The sequence below is a fragment of the Musa acuminata genome, chromosome BXJ1-8 (genome assembly GCF_036884655.1).
Source record: "Musa acuminata AAA Group cultivar baxijiao chromosome BXJ1-8, Cavendish_Baxijiao_AAA, whole genome shotgun sequence".
NCBI lineage: Eukaryota > Viridiplantae > Streptophyta > Magnoliopsida > Zingiberales > Musaceae > Musa > Musa acuminata.
This window is the reverse complement of record NC_088334.1, coordinates 46,795,269-46,811,652: the sequence shown is the minus strand read 5'-3', so window position 1 is coordinate 46,811,652 and position 16,384 is coordinate 46,795,269. Positions and strand designations below refer to the sequence as shown.

The 16,384-nt window shown below is 37.7% G+C and overlaps 2 protein-coding genes across 5 annotated transcripts; both read right to left on the bottom strand.

The window, feature by feature from the left end:
- Positions 1–24: 24 nt before the first annotated feature.
- On the bottom strand, positions 25–8,774 carry LOC103996261 (lysine-specific demethylase JMJ30). 3 transcript variants are annotated; one of them, XM_009417145.3, is made up of 7 exons: positions 8,187–8,774; positions 7,474–7,507; positions 7,298–7,398; positions 6,091–6,222; positions 5,869–6,012; positions 1,980–2,072; positions 1,011–1,594 (listed from the first exon to the last, which is right to left on the bottom strand). In XM_009417145.3, exons 1-7 carry the CDS (start codon positions 8,676–8,678, stop codon positions 1,403–1,405), a joined length of 1,188 nt encoding a protein of 395 aa, XP_009415420.2. In that variant the 5' UTR covers positions 8,679–8,774; the 3' UTR covers positions 1,011–1,402. The 3 variants fall into 3 exon arrangements, with proteins under 3 accessions (XP_064936408.1, XP_009415420.2, XP_009415419.2); XM_065080336.1 differs by lacking the exon at positions 1,011–1,594 and adding an exon at positions 25–389 and having other exon boundaries at positions 7,298–7,507; XM_009417144.3 differs by having other exon boundaries at positions 7,298–7,507.
- Positions 8,775–10,853: 2,079 nt separating this feature from the next.
- Positions 10,854–15,410, bottom strand: LOC135585473 (ETHYLENE INSENSITIVE 3-like 3 protein). 2 transcript variants are annotated; one of them, XM_065080335.1, is made up of 4 exons: positions 15,221–15,410; positions 12,401–14,442; positions 11,818–12,025; positions 10,854–11,288 (listed from the first exon to the last, which is right to left on the bottom strand). In XM_065080335.1, exon 2 carries the CDS (start codon positions 14,361–14,363, stop codon positions 12,516–12,518), a length of 1,848 nt encoding a protein of 615 aa, XP_064936407.1. In that variant the 5' UTR covers positions 14,364–14,442; positions 15,221–15,410; the 3' UTR covers positions 10,854–11,288; positions 11,818–12,025; positions 12,401–12,515. The 2 variants fall into 2 exon arrangements, with proteins under 2 accessions (XP_064936407.1, XP_064936406.1); XM_065080334.1 differs by having other exon boundaries at positions 15,243–15,409.
- Between the last annotated feature and the right edge of the window lie 974 nt (positions 15,411–16,384).

Here is a 16,384-nt window from a genome sequence, read left to right as displayed (position 1 = left end):
CAATGGAGATCTAGTAAATTCAAGTGGCAGAAAAGTAGTAGCTAAAAATAAATTTAGAGAGAAATGAGAAGAGCTGTTGGTGTACATCCCAATGGACAGCTGTTTGGTGTGAGGTAGATGACACATATCAGCAAAAATATTCTCCCTTCCTCTCATCCTAATCCATCAATTCACATTCCTGTGCTGTTGTTGCTTCTGTTCTTTCCCTATGTACAATTCAATACAACTCAATGGATGCTTTTATAGCTTTCTAGTAGCCTCCACAACAGGAACAAATAAGGCTCTGACAAGATGCCAAGCATGGTCAACATTTTGCACACAACTCCAGACATCATCTCCTTCCATCAAGATCCTTTTCTAATATTCTTTTGCACTGGATTGACTGGTATCTAAGTTCATAAAGCCAGACAAATTCAAGTCAAAAGTTTAATCCTCTTTACACTCTAGCAGTTGAAACAGAACAAAGAAGGACAAAACAAGATATTGCCAGGCCCTACAATTAACAAGACATAAGAAAAGAACTGATACCATAATGCAAGTTTAAAGAAAGTTGAGGTGCGCAAAGTGCCTGCACAATTCATTTGATGCTATACCACATTCCAAACTTGGGTTGCAAATCTATGTGATGGAACATTCCAGTAACACAGTTTGACATCATAATATTATGTTGATCTATGACTAATTAGCAAAATATTAAAATTATTCATTTCCTAAATTTGATGTTTTGCTCAGGAAGTGATGTGTGATGCAGGCAAGATCATGTAAAACCAATTACAGATTGGGTACTATAACTTTTTGCTTAACTTTGCTTCTTTCCACCTACATATAGGAAGTAATTCTAATTATTACAAAGCACACATCCCACTTTGGATTCTCAGACTAAACATGCAAGTGGGAATAAATTCTAATGGAAGTATCACATGAAGAAATTTCAGCAAATGGTTGCATCCTTTAATTTCACTATTAACATTCATCCAAAGATGAGGCACCTCCAAAAACAATTACCAAAGTAGCAATCAATCATGTTTCATCTGCATATCACAATAATCGGAGTAGAACCATGTTGAATGGTTAAAAAGATTACAAGAAACCCCTAGTATAAGTGGATCAGTTGATACATGATGACCAAATAGACAAGAACAAGGAACCTGTATCACTGCCGATTTAGAACAGTTACAGTAGCAATGCTGTTCTACTTCAATGCCACAAAAATGTGATAGTATATGCTTTGGTTTGTTATAAGACTTCCATCCTACGATAACACTAAATCCTGTAATGGTGGATCCCAAATAGTGGGCCCTTTTGTGTATCTAAATGGGAAGGAGCATGCATCCTGTGCTTCTATCATTCTCTACCATCCCACCCTAGTCAATAAATGGTTGTGGAATAACAAAGATTAGTACTATGTGCCTTGGAGAGAGCTGGCTGTTGCACTCCACCAAAAACTGACAGAGAAACTTGTCGAAAGTGATCTCACATAATGCCACCATTTGGGTGGAATGTAAAGCATTTCACCTTCCTCGAGGACACAATCAATGAAATCCAGACCTTCCACCTTTGGGAATTCTTGGTAGTCAATGTTGTCAAGGTCAACCTGCAGACGGATCCAAAAGAACACCAAGAATTGGAACACTTCAGAAACTGGTAACAGTATATACTGTCTGACATTATCCACTAAAGTATTTGGCAAATACATAATAAACATTAACGAAATAGGAATGATTTTTTAAAAATAATCATCACATTGATGGAAAGGTTCTGATGTTGTTAATCATCAAGGACCAGATACAACCAGAATTGGAGCATAACTATCAAAACATACTCAGGGTCTTGAATATATGCTTAGTTGTACCATACAAAAATGTCTATAGAAGCAACATGGAAAAATCCATACTCCCATATCAGGCCATTTTGTTAAGCCCACTATCGATGCCATTTACATATGCAGATCAGTGTCAAGGCCTCTAGAAACTGCATACCTGGCTGGAATTGCTAAGCATGGATTCCGCATGCGGATACAAATTCTCTGATGCTGAAGCTGGATAAAGTCTTATGTATTTTCTGCCAACAACCTTCAAATGCACAAAACAAGTAAATTGCCGAATTGAGTCTCTTAATATCAAAGATACAAGATCTTGCTTGGTTGGAGCATAAGAGTGAAATAGAAATTAGTATGCTAGTGGAATGGATAGTTCTAACAAGTTAAGCTCATTTCTGTTTGGCTACAGTTTCTTGTTCCTTACAATCATTAGAGAAAATTTTTAAATAAACTAAGCTTTTTTAGTACAATTACTGGAAGAATGAATTACACAAACAAAAAAAAAACTAAAAAAAATTACACAATTACTTGAAATATTCTCATCCAGTGGTGAAACAGATAAAATAATTAAAAAAATTGGATGCAATCAATATGTTCAAAGAAAACTATAGCAACCATGGGCATAGACAAGAAATTCTTCTGGCTCTAATTATGTTACTTAGTAACCATTGCTAGCATGAGTTTAAACCATTTAAAAACATATGAAGATTAAATTCTTATGCCAACATACAAGAGCATAAGCTAACAACATTCAGTATATGTTGCATCGTTCCAATTAAAAGATATATAAGAATACTCCACCTAGAAAGAAGAACTTGACCTGAACACATGAAAAACAAAATATCTATAAAGAAAGGTCCCACTAAGATCACATAAGCAAAAAACAATCTGAAATGCAATATGTAAACAATGAAGGCCAAAATAGAGTCATGGCTGTCCTTGGCGTTCAAAGTGGCCCACATGATAATAAGGAAAAATGGCATGCTCTGTTTACTGATGGGTGATCACTTTACTAAAGAATGCCGGCATGGAAGAGTAAGGGCAGACTTGCAAGATGGTAAATGTAAAAAGCTATAAGTTTTGGACAACGAGTTGATAAAACTTTTGTTCCAGACTCTATATGGAATGTTGTTACAAAGAGATTTGACCAAAATAATTATTTCTCTCTTGTACCTTCTATTTTTTGAGTCATTTGGCAAGCATTAGGCTTATTCCATAGTGTGTGACAGCCTTTTAGCAAAAATGTTGTTTCTTCTGTACCATCGATTGAGGTTGTTTCCGCCCCGTTACTGCCCGAAATCAATCAGTAACAGTCGTTTTCGATCGTCGCCGCCCGCTACCGAGCGGTATTAGTCGAGGGAGAAGGAAGAAGAGGGAGAATAAAATGGAGAACCTAAAGATTCGACACCGCTCTCCCTCGACGATCCCTATCTGTCACCGCCCTCCCTCGCTAGATGCCGTAGATGAGATATCGCCTCCTCCTCGTAGGAGGCGATAAGCCCTCGGCATCGTTGGCAACTTCTCATCCACGTGGGGAGAAGAAGGCTCGACGATGTCACCGAGGCTTCGTGAGGAGAACGCTCAGTTTCTTCTCCCTACATGGGGAGAAGAAACGAGGCGACGTCGACGTCGCCCTTCTTTATTATTATTATTATTATTATTATTATTATTATATATATATATATATATATATATATATATACCGATTCTTCTCCTCGGTTTCTTCTCTCCGCATGGGGAGAAGAAATGAGACATCACCTTTTTTATTATTTTTTAACCTTATTATTATTATTATTATATATATACTGAGTGGTACACCTAAGCATACCACTCAGTACGGTATGAAATTACAATCCTTGCCTAGATGCATATCTAGAGCATAAGACCTGAAGCTCATTGATAAATTTATTAGTTTAGTATCCTACATGCTAGATAATTGCCCTCAATTACTAATACTCCAACTGTCTATATACTACCTAAATTAACAAATGAGATGCCTAACTCGAATCAGTTTCTAGACACAGTTTACCTATTCCAGTATCAAGTTCTTTTTCTCCAGACATAAATGGTAATTGGTCTTTTTTACACCACAAAAATCACTAACATTCACTTGATTGATCTACAAATAGTAAAGATGAATTCCAAAACGTGAACACAGTAAACAATAGCTTAAGTTATTGAAGTTAGGTCACCTGAACATCTAATCTAATAGCAACACAAAAAATTCTAAGATTGTTGCTCACATAAAATGGCTAAGGTGCATTCATTAATTTATCACAAAGTAAGACCATTATTTTCATTATGGTGCATATACTAGGTCTACACTTTGCATATCTTCATATTCTTTCTTGGGTTATAAATAAATTGATTTTATTAACAATAATTAGCAAGCATTTATACAAGCAAATCTATAATTCATAGCAGTGTGCAAAAAATATAATCTAAGGTTGCTGCATAGAAAATTACCAAACAGGTTTCATCAAACCAACTGTTCAACTCTATAAATTTGGTCGACCCATATAATCCAGGTATAGTTATGTGTCAGAAAGCAAATAAAGCATCCTGTTAAAAAAAAAGTCCTTTTTCTCGGGAAATAGATCCTTGAATCCATCCAACTTCTCTCTTTATCAACCATAGAAGGCTGGCAGACATAGCTAGGGTTTTTTGTGTGTTAGGCAGACACAACTGCTGATGTGTAGAATCCCGCAAACAGTCAAGTGTTTGCAGCAACCAGGGGGGAGTAAAAAGGAAGATATAAAATAATGATTCTATAACACCGCCAATGCTGGTCTCAAGCCCGGATGAAAACGGTGGAAAGTTGCGTTAGGTCATTGACAACCAATGTAAAATTATATCAGATCTTATGAACATGGATCTTAATCGATTTCAGTATAGAGCTGGGTCGTCATCCGAAAGTGACGCGAGGCACCTTCACCACTTATGTGGCCCGAATTGTAAACTGTGAGCTAGGAGGTCGCCCAAAAGTGTGTCTAGTGAGTTATTAGTGTTAGAATTATAGGGAGTGTGTCTAGTGAATTTTTTATTAGTATAAGATTACATCAAAGATCGGCATTAAATCCTTACCTTTCTACATTGATAATAGATGAGCTTACGAGTCACTTACATAATAGACCTCCTTGATATATGTTATTTGTTGATGATATTGTCCTAGTTGATGAGATCTCAAGTAGAATTAATTATAAACTTGAGTAAGTAGGACTAAAACAAAATATATAAAATATAATTTTAATGATTCTAGAAATAAATAAGAGGATATAGTTAAATTGGATGGACAATAAGTCCCTCTAAAAAAAAATTTTAAGGATCTTGGATCAATTATTCAATAAGATAAAGAGATCGATGAAGATATTATTCAGAGTAAAAACAAGATAGTTACAATGGCGAGGGACATCAAGAGTCTTGTGTGATCATCTAATAACCTTTGAGATTAAAAGAAAATATTCATAAGACTGTTGTGAGACCAACAATGCTTTATGGATCTAAGTGTTGTGTAGTTAAGAAAAACCATATACAAAAAATTTGTATTGCCAAGATGAAAATATTGAGATGGATATGTGGGGTTACTATGAAAGATAGGAAAAGAAATATCTTTATTCGTGAACAACTAGATATCACTTTGATAGAGAATGAGATGAAAGAAAATCATTTAATTGAGGAGACCTCCAAATGCGATAGTTAGAAGAGGTAAAATAATTAATATTAGTGGTACAAGTAGAGATAGAAGAAAGCCTAAAAAAACTTTAATAGAAACCATAAATAAAGAGTACTCTGAACTTAATTAAACATATGGTTTTTTACATATCTCAATGACGACAAAAGATCCGTATAGCCAATCGTAAATAGTTGGGACTTATAGTTTTATAGTTGTTGTTGTTGTTGTAGTATAAAATAATGATACTAACCTGTGTAGTATTTTAACTATGGGTGAATTTGTCATTTGCACTTTACCATGCAGTTAGCAATACCAAGGTACATATAGAGCATTTGATGTGCTAGCATTTAACTTAAATAAAGTGATCTCAATGTACCTGAGCAAAAAGATTATGATGAGGATCATGGTGCAAGGGTGTCACTGTACCAAGTGGACCAAACCAAGCATTAAGAGACCGGAGTTCGCCGCCACCAGCAAAGCAGTAATCTGGAATCATTATGTCATCACGTAGCTCTCGAATCTACCAGTTTGTTAGCAACAGTTATTGACACATACCATTTGTCTGATGGCAGAAAGTACTGGAAAATTGTTGAGGTACCTGATCAAACACTGGATGCTGAGCTAGGTATGGCAAGTTGGCAGGGCAGTTAGTTGATTGAATCCTCTCAAGAAACTGAGAGAAGGTAATCAGCTCTTGCTTCCACTCAGAGCAGAGATAGTTTTTGCCAACCTAAACATGAATCAGCTTCAGGTTAAGAAGTCATTTTCAAGATCAACATATCCCTTTTTTCCTCATAAGAGAGATGAAGTTTCAACTCTTATATTTGAAAATTTATATTTATCAAACAGAACAAAATTTAGCTGACCGAGCTAGAGTAATCAAGACAAGGAACGCATGTACGTGGAAGCTGCTGATATCAATGTGAATAAAGTAAATGGCACTATCAAATTAAAGGTACCAATTCTTCAAATGACAAAAGAAATTATAGTGATAAAAAAACAAAGTTGGAAAAGCAGCGATGTGGACTTAATGCATATATATTAAGGTTTCTCAGGCCTGTCTGCTCTTTGGCTAGTATTATACATGAATCATCAATCATCATTGCAAGAGGATAATTAGGAGAATAAATTATGTAAATGACAAGTTTGCCATTAAATGCTTTAGTGCAAGACATACAAACTTAAAAGTTTGAAGCAAAAGAATGATTAGTATTTAAGTTTTAATTAGCATAAGTACAACTTGTTACCGCACAAGCTCATTTCTAGAAACCAATGAAAGACTGACTGATATTTGCATGCTCAAAATAACAGAGAAAAACAATATGATAACAACTATAAACAAATAGTTGCATAAAATTAATGAGCTAGAACAGATTAACACAGTTTAGATCGCAAGGACAAACACAAAACTTAGACTAAAAACATGTGAAATCTGCAACGCATGCATGCATGCTATCATTTGTATGTAAAAAAGCAAGCCACCTCGTAATTCCAACAGTATATGATATTACGTTTGACTGTATGTAGTAATTGCCATCTTTATACAGAACTATTCTTAAATTTATTACAGTAAAGAAGCTTGAAAAGAAAAAAAATCAAGGATATCTTGAAATATAGGGAGAATAACACACTGCTATTTATGAATCAGAAATAACAACCCGAGACCCTATATAAAAGTTCATTGGTTTGGTTCATCTCTTAGGCTCTAGAGTTTTTCAATGCAAATGATGGATTAAGCCTACCATTCATATGGAAACTGCTGTCACGATGGCATAAATTCAGCAACAAAAAGAAAGACTATTCACCTCAATGGGAACAGTTCGATCTCCTGCTACCCTCTTTAAGTATTCAATGTCTTTCCACCTCGTCATTGCTGGCCAATGATCAATGCAGCCACTGATTATGACTGGAGAATCACGTAAAAAGTAATCATATATGAATGTCTCCAAAGAAAGGGATGATTGCTTTTCGACTTTCTTACAGGATAGCGATCTGCTTGGCAGAATGGAAAGTGCCTACAAGACAAGTTCACAAAATTATAGCATGGCTCATTTATATAGTTTTCCATGTGCAATATCACTGAACAAAGCACCCACTCACAGATGCACAAAAGCAATTCAACTTCTCAAACATATTCAATAGCACTTATGATTTCGTATTCTTCAAGGAAAAGATACGTATTTTTTATGAAAATTTACAAAACACTATTCTTTATGGTCCAAAACTCGAAATTTAACTATGAAAACCAACTTTAGGCAATCTTCGTTCATCATTTCAAAGCAGCGAAAGAAATTGAAAGATCTATAAGGTCTTGACTATATTACCCCAAAAAGAAAAAGACAATAAACTTGGAAGAAGTAAAACTAAGAAAGCAAAGAAAACAAAAGGATAACGTACTCAAGAAAGAACCAAAAGTTGACGCAGAAAAGAACGAGAAATGAAACTATAACTGTGATTAATTCAGTATAAAGTGGAGTTGTACGTCGAAAGCAATCGATGAACACCAAAATCAATTCCAAACATCAAATCCGGAAAAGAAAGGTATGAAAATTATCCAAATAACATCCTACCAAAACATAACTAAGTGAATTATACCCATAGATCAAATGGATTCAATACTAGAACTATATTGACAGGAAAATTCTGCGCTATATTAAAAGAATGATTTTTATCTGTTAGTCTGAGCCTCATAACCTCTGCCAAGTCTCGGTTCTTAGAGATTCCCTCCCACCACTTGTCGGCACAATCCCCAACGTTGGCGGCCGCATCGTTCTCGGAGCCCTTCCCGGCCGCGATCCTCTCCACGGCCGCGTCGAGGTCACGCCGGAGTAGCGGCCCACCCATGATTAGGCCCATGTCAAGCGCCCGTAGGGCTTCTTTCCGTTCGCCGGCCCCGGCCCGGAGCTCCGCCACGTGGAGGCACGCCATCGCGTAGGCTTCCCGCCACGCGGGGACAACCTCGTGCCAGGGCCCGGAGTGGAGCTGCTCCCACGCCATCTCCCGCGCCGCCTCCGCTGCCCGGAGATCGCCGCCGGCCGCCTTCTCCGCAGAGCTCACGTATGCAAATCCGCCCTCCTCCGTTATGCGCCGCAGCAGAGCGGCCCGCCGCTCTTCGTCGACCAGCCGTACCGCCGTCTCCGCGGCCTTCTCCGACCCGGGGGCGGCGCCGCCAGGTTCTTCACCCATGGAGACGACGCGAGAGGTGGACGGAAAAGCTCAAAAAGCGCAGCAGCAGATATTTTAGAACGCCGAAGCGAGTTATATTCACCTCTTACCCTCCTATTAGGCCGCGGCACCAACAAGTCATGTGCAGTAGTGTGAAGTTAGGTCGACACGGTCGGGCTCACCGGGTCGTGAAGGGAATCGAGACAGCAATCAAGGTGGACGTGGGCATCTTATCTATCTAGTATCTCCTCCCGCTTATGGCGCTCAGACCGAGGCGAGGGATCTGGTCACCGCCCACTGCCCTGGGAGGGATATATTACACATAGAAACTGAATAATTTTCCTAAATTCAATTTTAGAAGTATTTTATAAATATATATAAAATATCTCAATGACCTTTTTGGTCTGATAGAAAGATATTAAGACATTATTTATCTCTACAGTGGTCAAATATGTGCTCTTGCATCATTTCATAATTAAATTTTATTATGTTATGACAAAATACATGGATATTTGTCTTCTGACATTTATATCTTACTGCTTGTTGGTATGATAGAAAGATATTAAGACATTATTTATGTCTACAGTGGTCAAATATGTACTCTTGCATTGTTTCATAATTAAATTTTATTGCCCTGCTTTATTATGTTATGACAAAATGCATGGATGTTTGTCCTCTGACAATTAATCTCTGAATGCTTTTTGTGCAACCAACAAATGGAATGAGGCAGGCTGTAAACCGTGCAATCTTCAATGGTGCCACCATTTATTTCCTGAGTTCATCTAGCAGCTACAGTAAGGTGAGAGTAGATTGATAGATTTCATATGATTAACTTACTCAGCTGCATCTGGTGAGGCATTTCTATGATTTCTTTTTTTTTTTCTTTTCTGTCAATAGTGATGTTTACTAGAATCATATAAGACAGATGCAGTAGTTCATGTTTTCTCATCTTGACCTTCATGCAGATTGACAAATAGGTTATACTACAATACTACTCTCTGTTAATAAAGATGTGGCAGCCATATCAAAAAAACACACACCTGATTAATTAAACCAGAAGCTACATAACATGAGGAAAGGAAGATATCTGATGGTAGAACCCTAAATATTTTTTATTTATAAATATAAAAATCTCAATATAACTTTTAAAAAATATGAATCAAAAGTATAAAAAATAATTAATTATATAAAAATAATATATAATTAGCTCCAATACTCCGAGGTTTTTCTGATATTAAGGACGGTGAGTGAAAAGTTAACTAGCTCTCACAATCTTTTTAACTGCTAACCATGGAGAATCAACTGCAGTGGGAAGACAGTCGGTCCAACCAACCTACAGTAAGAAAGGATAAACGGAGCAAAACAATTTTATCTACTAGCTCAAAGACTGGAAAGAGAAGAAAAACCTTCAAGTTTTCTGGAGTTCTAACTCTAGTGAGGGTAATGGATTCCTCTTGATTTCACTTTTCTCAGATATATTCTGTCATTCAAATTCCATTTTGCTAGACGACAACACATCACGAAGTGTGCTTGCAGATACCACTATACTTTGGAGGTCGGAGATCTCATTTATCTGCATCCAAAGAAGAAAAGAAGAGTAACCTCAGTTCAGCTCTAACTCCATATAAATTCATGCCTTTTAATTTGCTTGTATGAAACCCTGAGCTTGGTTCTCTCCATTGGCCCTCGCTTGCTTCCTTGCTGGAACTGCTGTCGACAGAATTAAGTGATGTAGCTATTAACAACAAGAGACCTCTCTTCCTATTCACAAAGAGGAAATCACCATGAGAGGAGTCATCCACACCGAACTCTCTTGCTGACGAGAAAAGCTGAGGAAGATGGCAGTCGCACAGGATCATGAAGCTGATGATGGAGGAGTGCGACGAGCTCCAGGTCACAATTTCCTCCGGGAGGTGAGACTTCACAGTGCGAACTTTGTCAGGAAGTCCATGGTGAGGAAGTCCATGGCTAGAAAAGTATTCTTTGTTTCTTTCTTGTGTGGTTCACTTGAAGGCCAACTTGAGTTGAGACTATACATGATGATCAACCCCAAGCAAGGCGAGGAACAATCAAGGACCCTTGGAGATCAACTACTTAAGCTGTTCTTTACTTCTGTTTTGGATATTCTGACATCATGTCACATTTTGAACAACATTTATTTCTGTATTTATCTCTTCATTTATTCACTCAATACTGTCAAGATAGAAGGAGTTCCACTATTTTACATTATTAAAAAGGAAGAAAGCAGAAGTTCTATAAGATATGGACAACACTTACTAACCACGAGCAATTAGTAGGCGATGTGTAGTCTCTCTAAACTAACAACTGAACAAGGGATTAAACCACCCTCGTTATCAATTTGACATGACATGAACAACAATATGTCCTCAACTCAAAGGCAGAGACATTTTATGGTGATTGATGGCTCGTTGCGAAAATATACTTTAGCGATACTCCATGAAGTTATGAATAGATTGATATCTGATAAACCTGTAAAGCTTCTATCTAGAAACCCACAGCCGAACTTTCGAGGGGATCATTGTTATGTACCAGTTCAGGATCCCAACATCAGTTATGACCATCTTCGATCCAAGATCAAGCTTCCCATGTTATTCACAAGACACCTTCGATCTGAGAGGAGAAGATAAAGATGTCCAAGATAGAGTCAGTACTCTACATGAGAGAAAAAATAAGCATCAAAATCTGTCTACTTGCAAGAAATCATCTCCAATGGTTTTTGCTTCTCCTGACAAAACACCCTAACACAAGGCAGAAAGCCACATCTTCATGCCTGACATGAATTTGTAATGTTTGAATGCAATACTAATTGAAAACTATGCCTATTAGTTGGTATTGTATTGTCACGGATGAAATCAGTAAACACATGCACTTTGCTTATTTCTGTATTTTTTATGCTTAAGATCTTCTAAGCTAAAAATCTAATGCAGCGTTTAATTCAATTGCTCTCCAATCTCATGCTCAAATTCCATTGTCAAACTAGAAAACAGAACAGATACTTTTCACATGTTCTGATGACATGACATGCAACTATGCTGCTTGTCGACTGACATGGTGTGTGTGTTAAATTAGCATGGTCTAATACATTGTCGTGACAACACAGGCATCACACAATAGAAAGAGATTTTTAAAAAAATGTTACCTGTTTAGATACTTATGACAGCTTTCCAGGAGGTTGGGAGAGAGAGGTGACACCATTGAGGATGAGGAAAGGACTGTTACTGAGGAATCAACCATTCTGTCGAACTGGTAACAAATCAAGAACTCTAAAACATACCCTTTGAATGATCCAATAGCCTGGTCTTGTTTCTGTTGGTTCAGCTCAATCAGACCAAATCAGCTACTAAACCCTACATTAGAAAAAGGAAGAAGAGAGAACAATTTTATCTGTTAAGCTAGCACTGCCCAAATTGAATCTTTTGGCCGAAAATACTTCATGCTTTGTTATGAAATTTCCATTTTTGTTGGTAAACATATATCCACAAGTATAAAGTTCTTAAACTAAATATTTTATGGGGGATGTTGATACAATCCACGCAATGAAGACTTTACTTCACAGTTTTTATGTTAGATTTATTCAATTCTCTATCATTTTTTTATCAATTCTATATTTCAATTTGCATGATACTACTGGCCGCTACTTTTTGTTAAAAGTATTGCAGATTAAAGCCATAAGTATCCAATCACTGCAAGCAAAGAAAACAGAAAGCACATCATACACACACCTAGAAAAACTTCAGTACTTGTAGGGCAGGTCTTGGTAAACAATGTGCGACCTTGGTGATCAAAGTTAGCAGAGAAGATTGACGATAACGGCAAACCCCATGACAATAATCTTACTCATGTTCCCAAATACTCCATTAGGTCATCATCATGCAGTATGTCACCAAGATCAGGAATTGAGGTTGGGCTGCTGATCCCAATAAAATCTAATGGCAGTCCGAACGAATTGCCAACAAACTTATCTTGTTCAGTGCCGAATGGTTCGTCTATGAATAAATGCATGTCTCCAAAACCTGTATGCGAATTCACATTTGGTGTCGTCAAATAGTCATAAGAATTATTCTCGACAGGATTACCACTATTGTCAGACCTTATTCCATGACTAATAACAGAGATAGGGTGCTGTTGCTTATCTTGCAGGATACTGAAGCCCCCTGATGAGTTATAAAATTCACAGTTGGCCCCATTATCAATTGTGGTAGCATACTGCAACTCATTATTCCCAACGTCTGGGAACACTAATGGTTGATAACCAACACCCATGTTTTCTGTAGCAACATTGACAGAATGCAAGCTTTCAAGGTTGCTAATCCCAGATCGCAGTGCAAGGCATTTGCTTCGAAGATCTCTCTCTTGATGCTTTGGATTTGGATTCAAATAGGCCTTGTTATGAACACTTGGTGTATGACGGATCAACCTCGAGATGTTTGTGCCATTCATATCTGGTCTAGCATTTGTCATTTCCCCTGGTATGTGCTCATTCTGAGTTGGAGCTGCCTGTTTGTCAGAAGATACAGCACTTACTCGAGGTCTTTTTCTCTTTGGCCGTTCACTTGTTTGCTCCGTGATTTGACCAAGTTGGTTGATAATTTCAGTTGGGCTATCCTCCTTTGAAGTAGATGCTATATTCTCTGCACAATCTTGTGTCTGGACCTGCAGATTTCTCCCACCATCTCTGCACGAAGTTGATCCATGAGCATCTGCACGGCCATCAACATCATATTCATCACTACTGCTGTTTGCCTCCTCCCTATGCTCCCCATGACCACTATGCTGTGTTACATCAGACATCCCATTATCACTAAGCTGGTTGATAATCATTTCTTCTTTATTCAGAATTCCCAACCAAATGGAGCTCTCTTTGGCACTCATCTTATCTTGCAAACATTTTGACTTCCGTACATGGGTTTTGATCTTTCCAATATTGGGAGACATGTGTTTAATCACACCTGTTAGTACCCCAACTTTCCACACCTTCTTGAGATCATGTGGCTTCTTATATGGCGGGGCATGACCCTTTGGTAAGTCCAAACCTATCCACCAGTTCTCATTTCCAGATGGCCACCAAGGTGGGGGAACACCCTTCTCCAATGGGTATTTACGTTGTGGTGGGTTACAGTGTTGCATCAATGATGATAAAAGAGATCCTAGTGTAGCATCCTGGAGATCCATAAGGCTATGATGACTTTTGCTACCACCGTTCTGTGCATTCTGGGCCGCAAAGTTCCCTGCCTCGTATTTAGCAATGGCAGCAGGCCCATTCTTATCAAACTTCACTTTCTCCTTCCACCAAGCTCTTATGTTATCTGAAGCACCACTCACAGGCTTTCCCTTCTCTGGAATAATTCCATAAACAAACCCACGGACATTACACACCTCCATCAACTTCAGCATGTACTTGAGAATCCCATCTTGTGCCCTGGACATCTTTTTTCTAAGAGCCTGATCAGATATTTGCTTTGGCTTAGATATTTCGGAAGCTGCCTGTTGAGCAGCAAGCTTTTCCCTTTCCTTGAGTCTCTTGAGTTTAACTCTATCTTTCCACATTCTTCTCGCCAACTCATTGGGTTCAATTTCTTCATCGGAGACATCATTTTCGTTAAGATTATCATACTTAGCACCATCCACCTCAAAATCTAAAGCATCACCACCTAAATCCTGAGCTATCATTGTCATATGATCCATAATTTAGACGGACATTTTAAGCCACCAAACTTGGAGACCCTTCTTATCGATGCTCATACAAAGCAGATTCAGAAAGTGTCTGGGATTTATTCCAACAAAAGTAAGTAAACAAAACAAAGTTTTAAAGAAGAATTGGATGAAGAGCAAATCAGATTTTTCCCACCAAAAGGAAATAATTAAAATAGACCTCAAGTTGTATTCAACAATTCAGAAGATCAGATTTTCCACCAATAATAACATAGCACCATAAGCTACCTTCCAATACTAAAATAACCCCAACGAAAGCAAGTTACAAAAAACTCAATAAAAATTTGTTACAACATAAGCATAATTAACAAAAAAAAATCCCATGATTACTCAACATTTTAAATCCATTTTGAGGAATCCCCTCGATTTGAGTTAACATGAAGTAGCTTTTTCAATATGCAAAATTAATGCCCAAACCCCCTTATCCTTGGTCAACCTTCAACATAAATCTAAGAAGAACCTAAACCTATTCCCAAAATCCCCTCCTTCTCAATCATTCCCAAATCCCATGTAACTCCTACCACGATGAGATCTCAGACTCCATAAAATTCGCCGGTTTCATTTAACCCAAAACAAAATGGTAGCAAAAAACAAGCCTTTCCATTTATTTCTGAAAACATAACCACCAGATTATGCTTCCTTCACAACCAAAACGAACAAAGCACTTCGCTCAAAGAGAAAAAGGGAAACCAACCAAATTCCATTTTTTTCATTGGGACAAAAAGATATGACCGTAATTACCTTCGAAAAAAAACAATTTTACAACCAAGTTATTAATGAACGTCACAAATCAAATCGAGATGCAGGAAAATAAAAGGAAAAACTGTTACCAGGAAGAACCAAACGATTTACCGAATTGGAGCTAAAGACGGAGGTATGTTAGTTAGGGTTTCTAAAGAAACTGGGACCCGCTCGTCGGTTCCCGTCGCCGACTTCTTCTTCTTCTTCTTACCCTTTTGGGAGGCAATGGTTAAGAAAGGAAAGGAGCGGCGGAGAGCAGAATAAGACGACAGCGAGGATCCTTTTGCGGGGCGGTGACAGCGACAGGAGGATCAAGTTGGATTTCGACTAAAGCGGCACGCAGTTGGGTTTCATTCGTATTCTCGGCCCATCAAAGCCTTACGCCTTTTTGCCGATTCGTCCTCCCTTCTCACGACATGTTCGTCCCATTTCAAGACGTGTGATTGGATATTTAGGAGGAACCCACTTTGGGGTCGGCCACCTCTTCGTGCGGTCGTGAGACAGGTAGAAGGGTAACCCGTAGAAAATTGGGAAAATTCCAAAAAAATCAAAGTTATTATTATTTTTCTTTCATTTTTTAAAATAAAAGATTACGATCTCACCCCTATGATCGACTTGTCACAATGCAATGCACTCGATGATCTCCATCCCACAATATAATGGACGTGTGATGTATTACTCATCGTCATGACTATGTTCTTGCTCTCGTTCATTGTTATTGAGACGATGAAAATACGAAAAGAGAAGATGATATTGATCTTGATGAAGCTAGCCGAGATAAGAAATTACTATCAGTGGTGTATAAGGAGGATGGGGTTACCCTCGACACTACCTTGATTGCCTTGATTGTCTTTATATGTCTATGAAAAAACAATCAAAACCATATTGTTGTGGCCCTCAATAATAAGGTACGAGAGTGAGGACAAAAGATATACTACACGATGAAATAAATGTCATGGGCGAAGACGATCACGATGGGACGAAGGTTAAGAGTACTCTCATCTTTTAGAAAATAACGAACATCACATGAAAATAAACAAAAAAAGAAGCCATCTTTGAGAAAAAAAAAAAAGTTTTTCTGAAATTTGTCATAACAAATTTATAACAAAACTTTCCTAAAAAACACTATTATATTAAGTAGGACCCACTTTAAGCCACCTCTTGATATAGAGGATGGTAAAAATGAACAAGTAAGAAAAGCTTATTTATAAAACTTTCTTCTTTTTGTTTTATAGTGTGATGATAAAATAAAA

Coding starts and splice junctions, on each gene's coding strand:
- LOC135585473 (XM_065080335.1), bottom strand. CDS start 14,363: ATGGATCATATGACAATGATAGCTCAGGATTTAGGTGGTGATGCTTTA.
- LOC103996261 (XM_009417144.3), bottom strand. CDS start 8,678: ATGGGTGAAGAACCTGGCGGCGCCGCCCCCGGGTCGGAGAAGGCCGCG. Junction 7,508..8,186: donor AGAACCGAGACTTGGCAGAG/GTTATGAGGCTC, acceptor CTTGTCTTGTAG/GCACTTTCCATTCTGCCAAG. Junction 2,073..5,868: donor ATCATAATCTTTTTGCTCAG/GTACATTGAGAT, acceptor GTGCATTTGAAG/GTTGTTGGCAGAAAATACAT.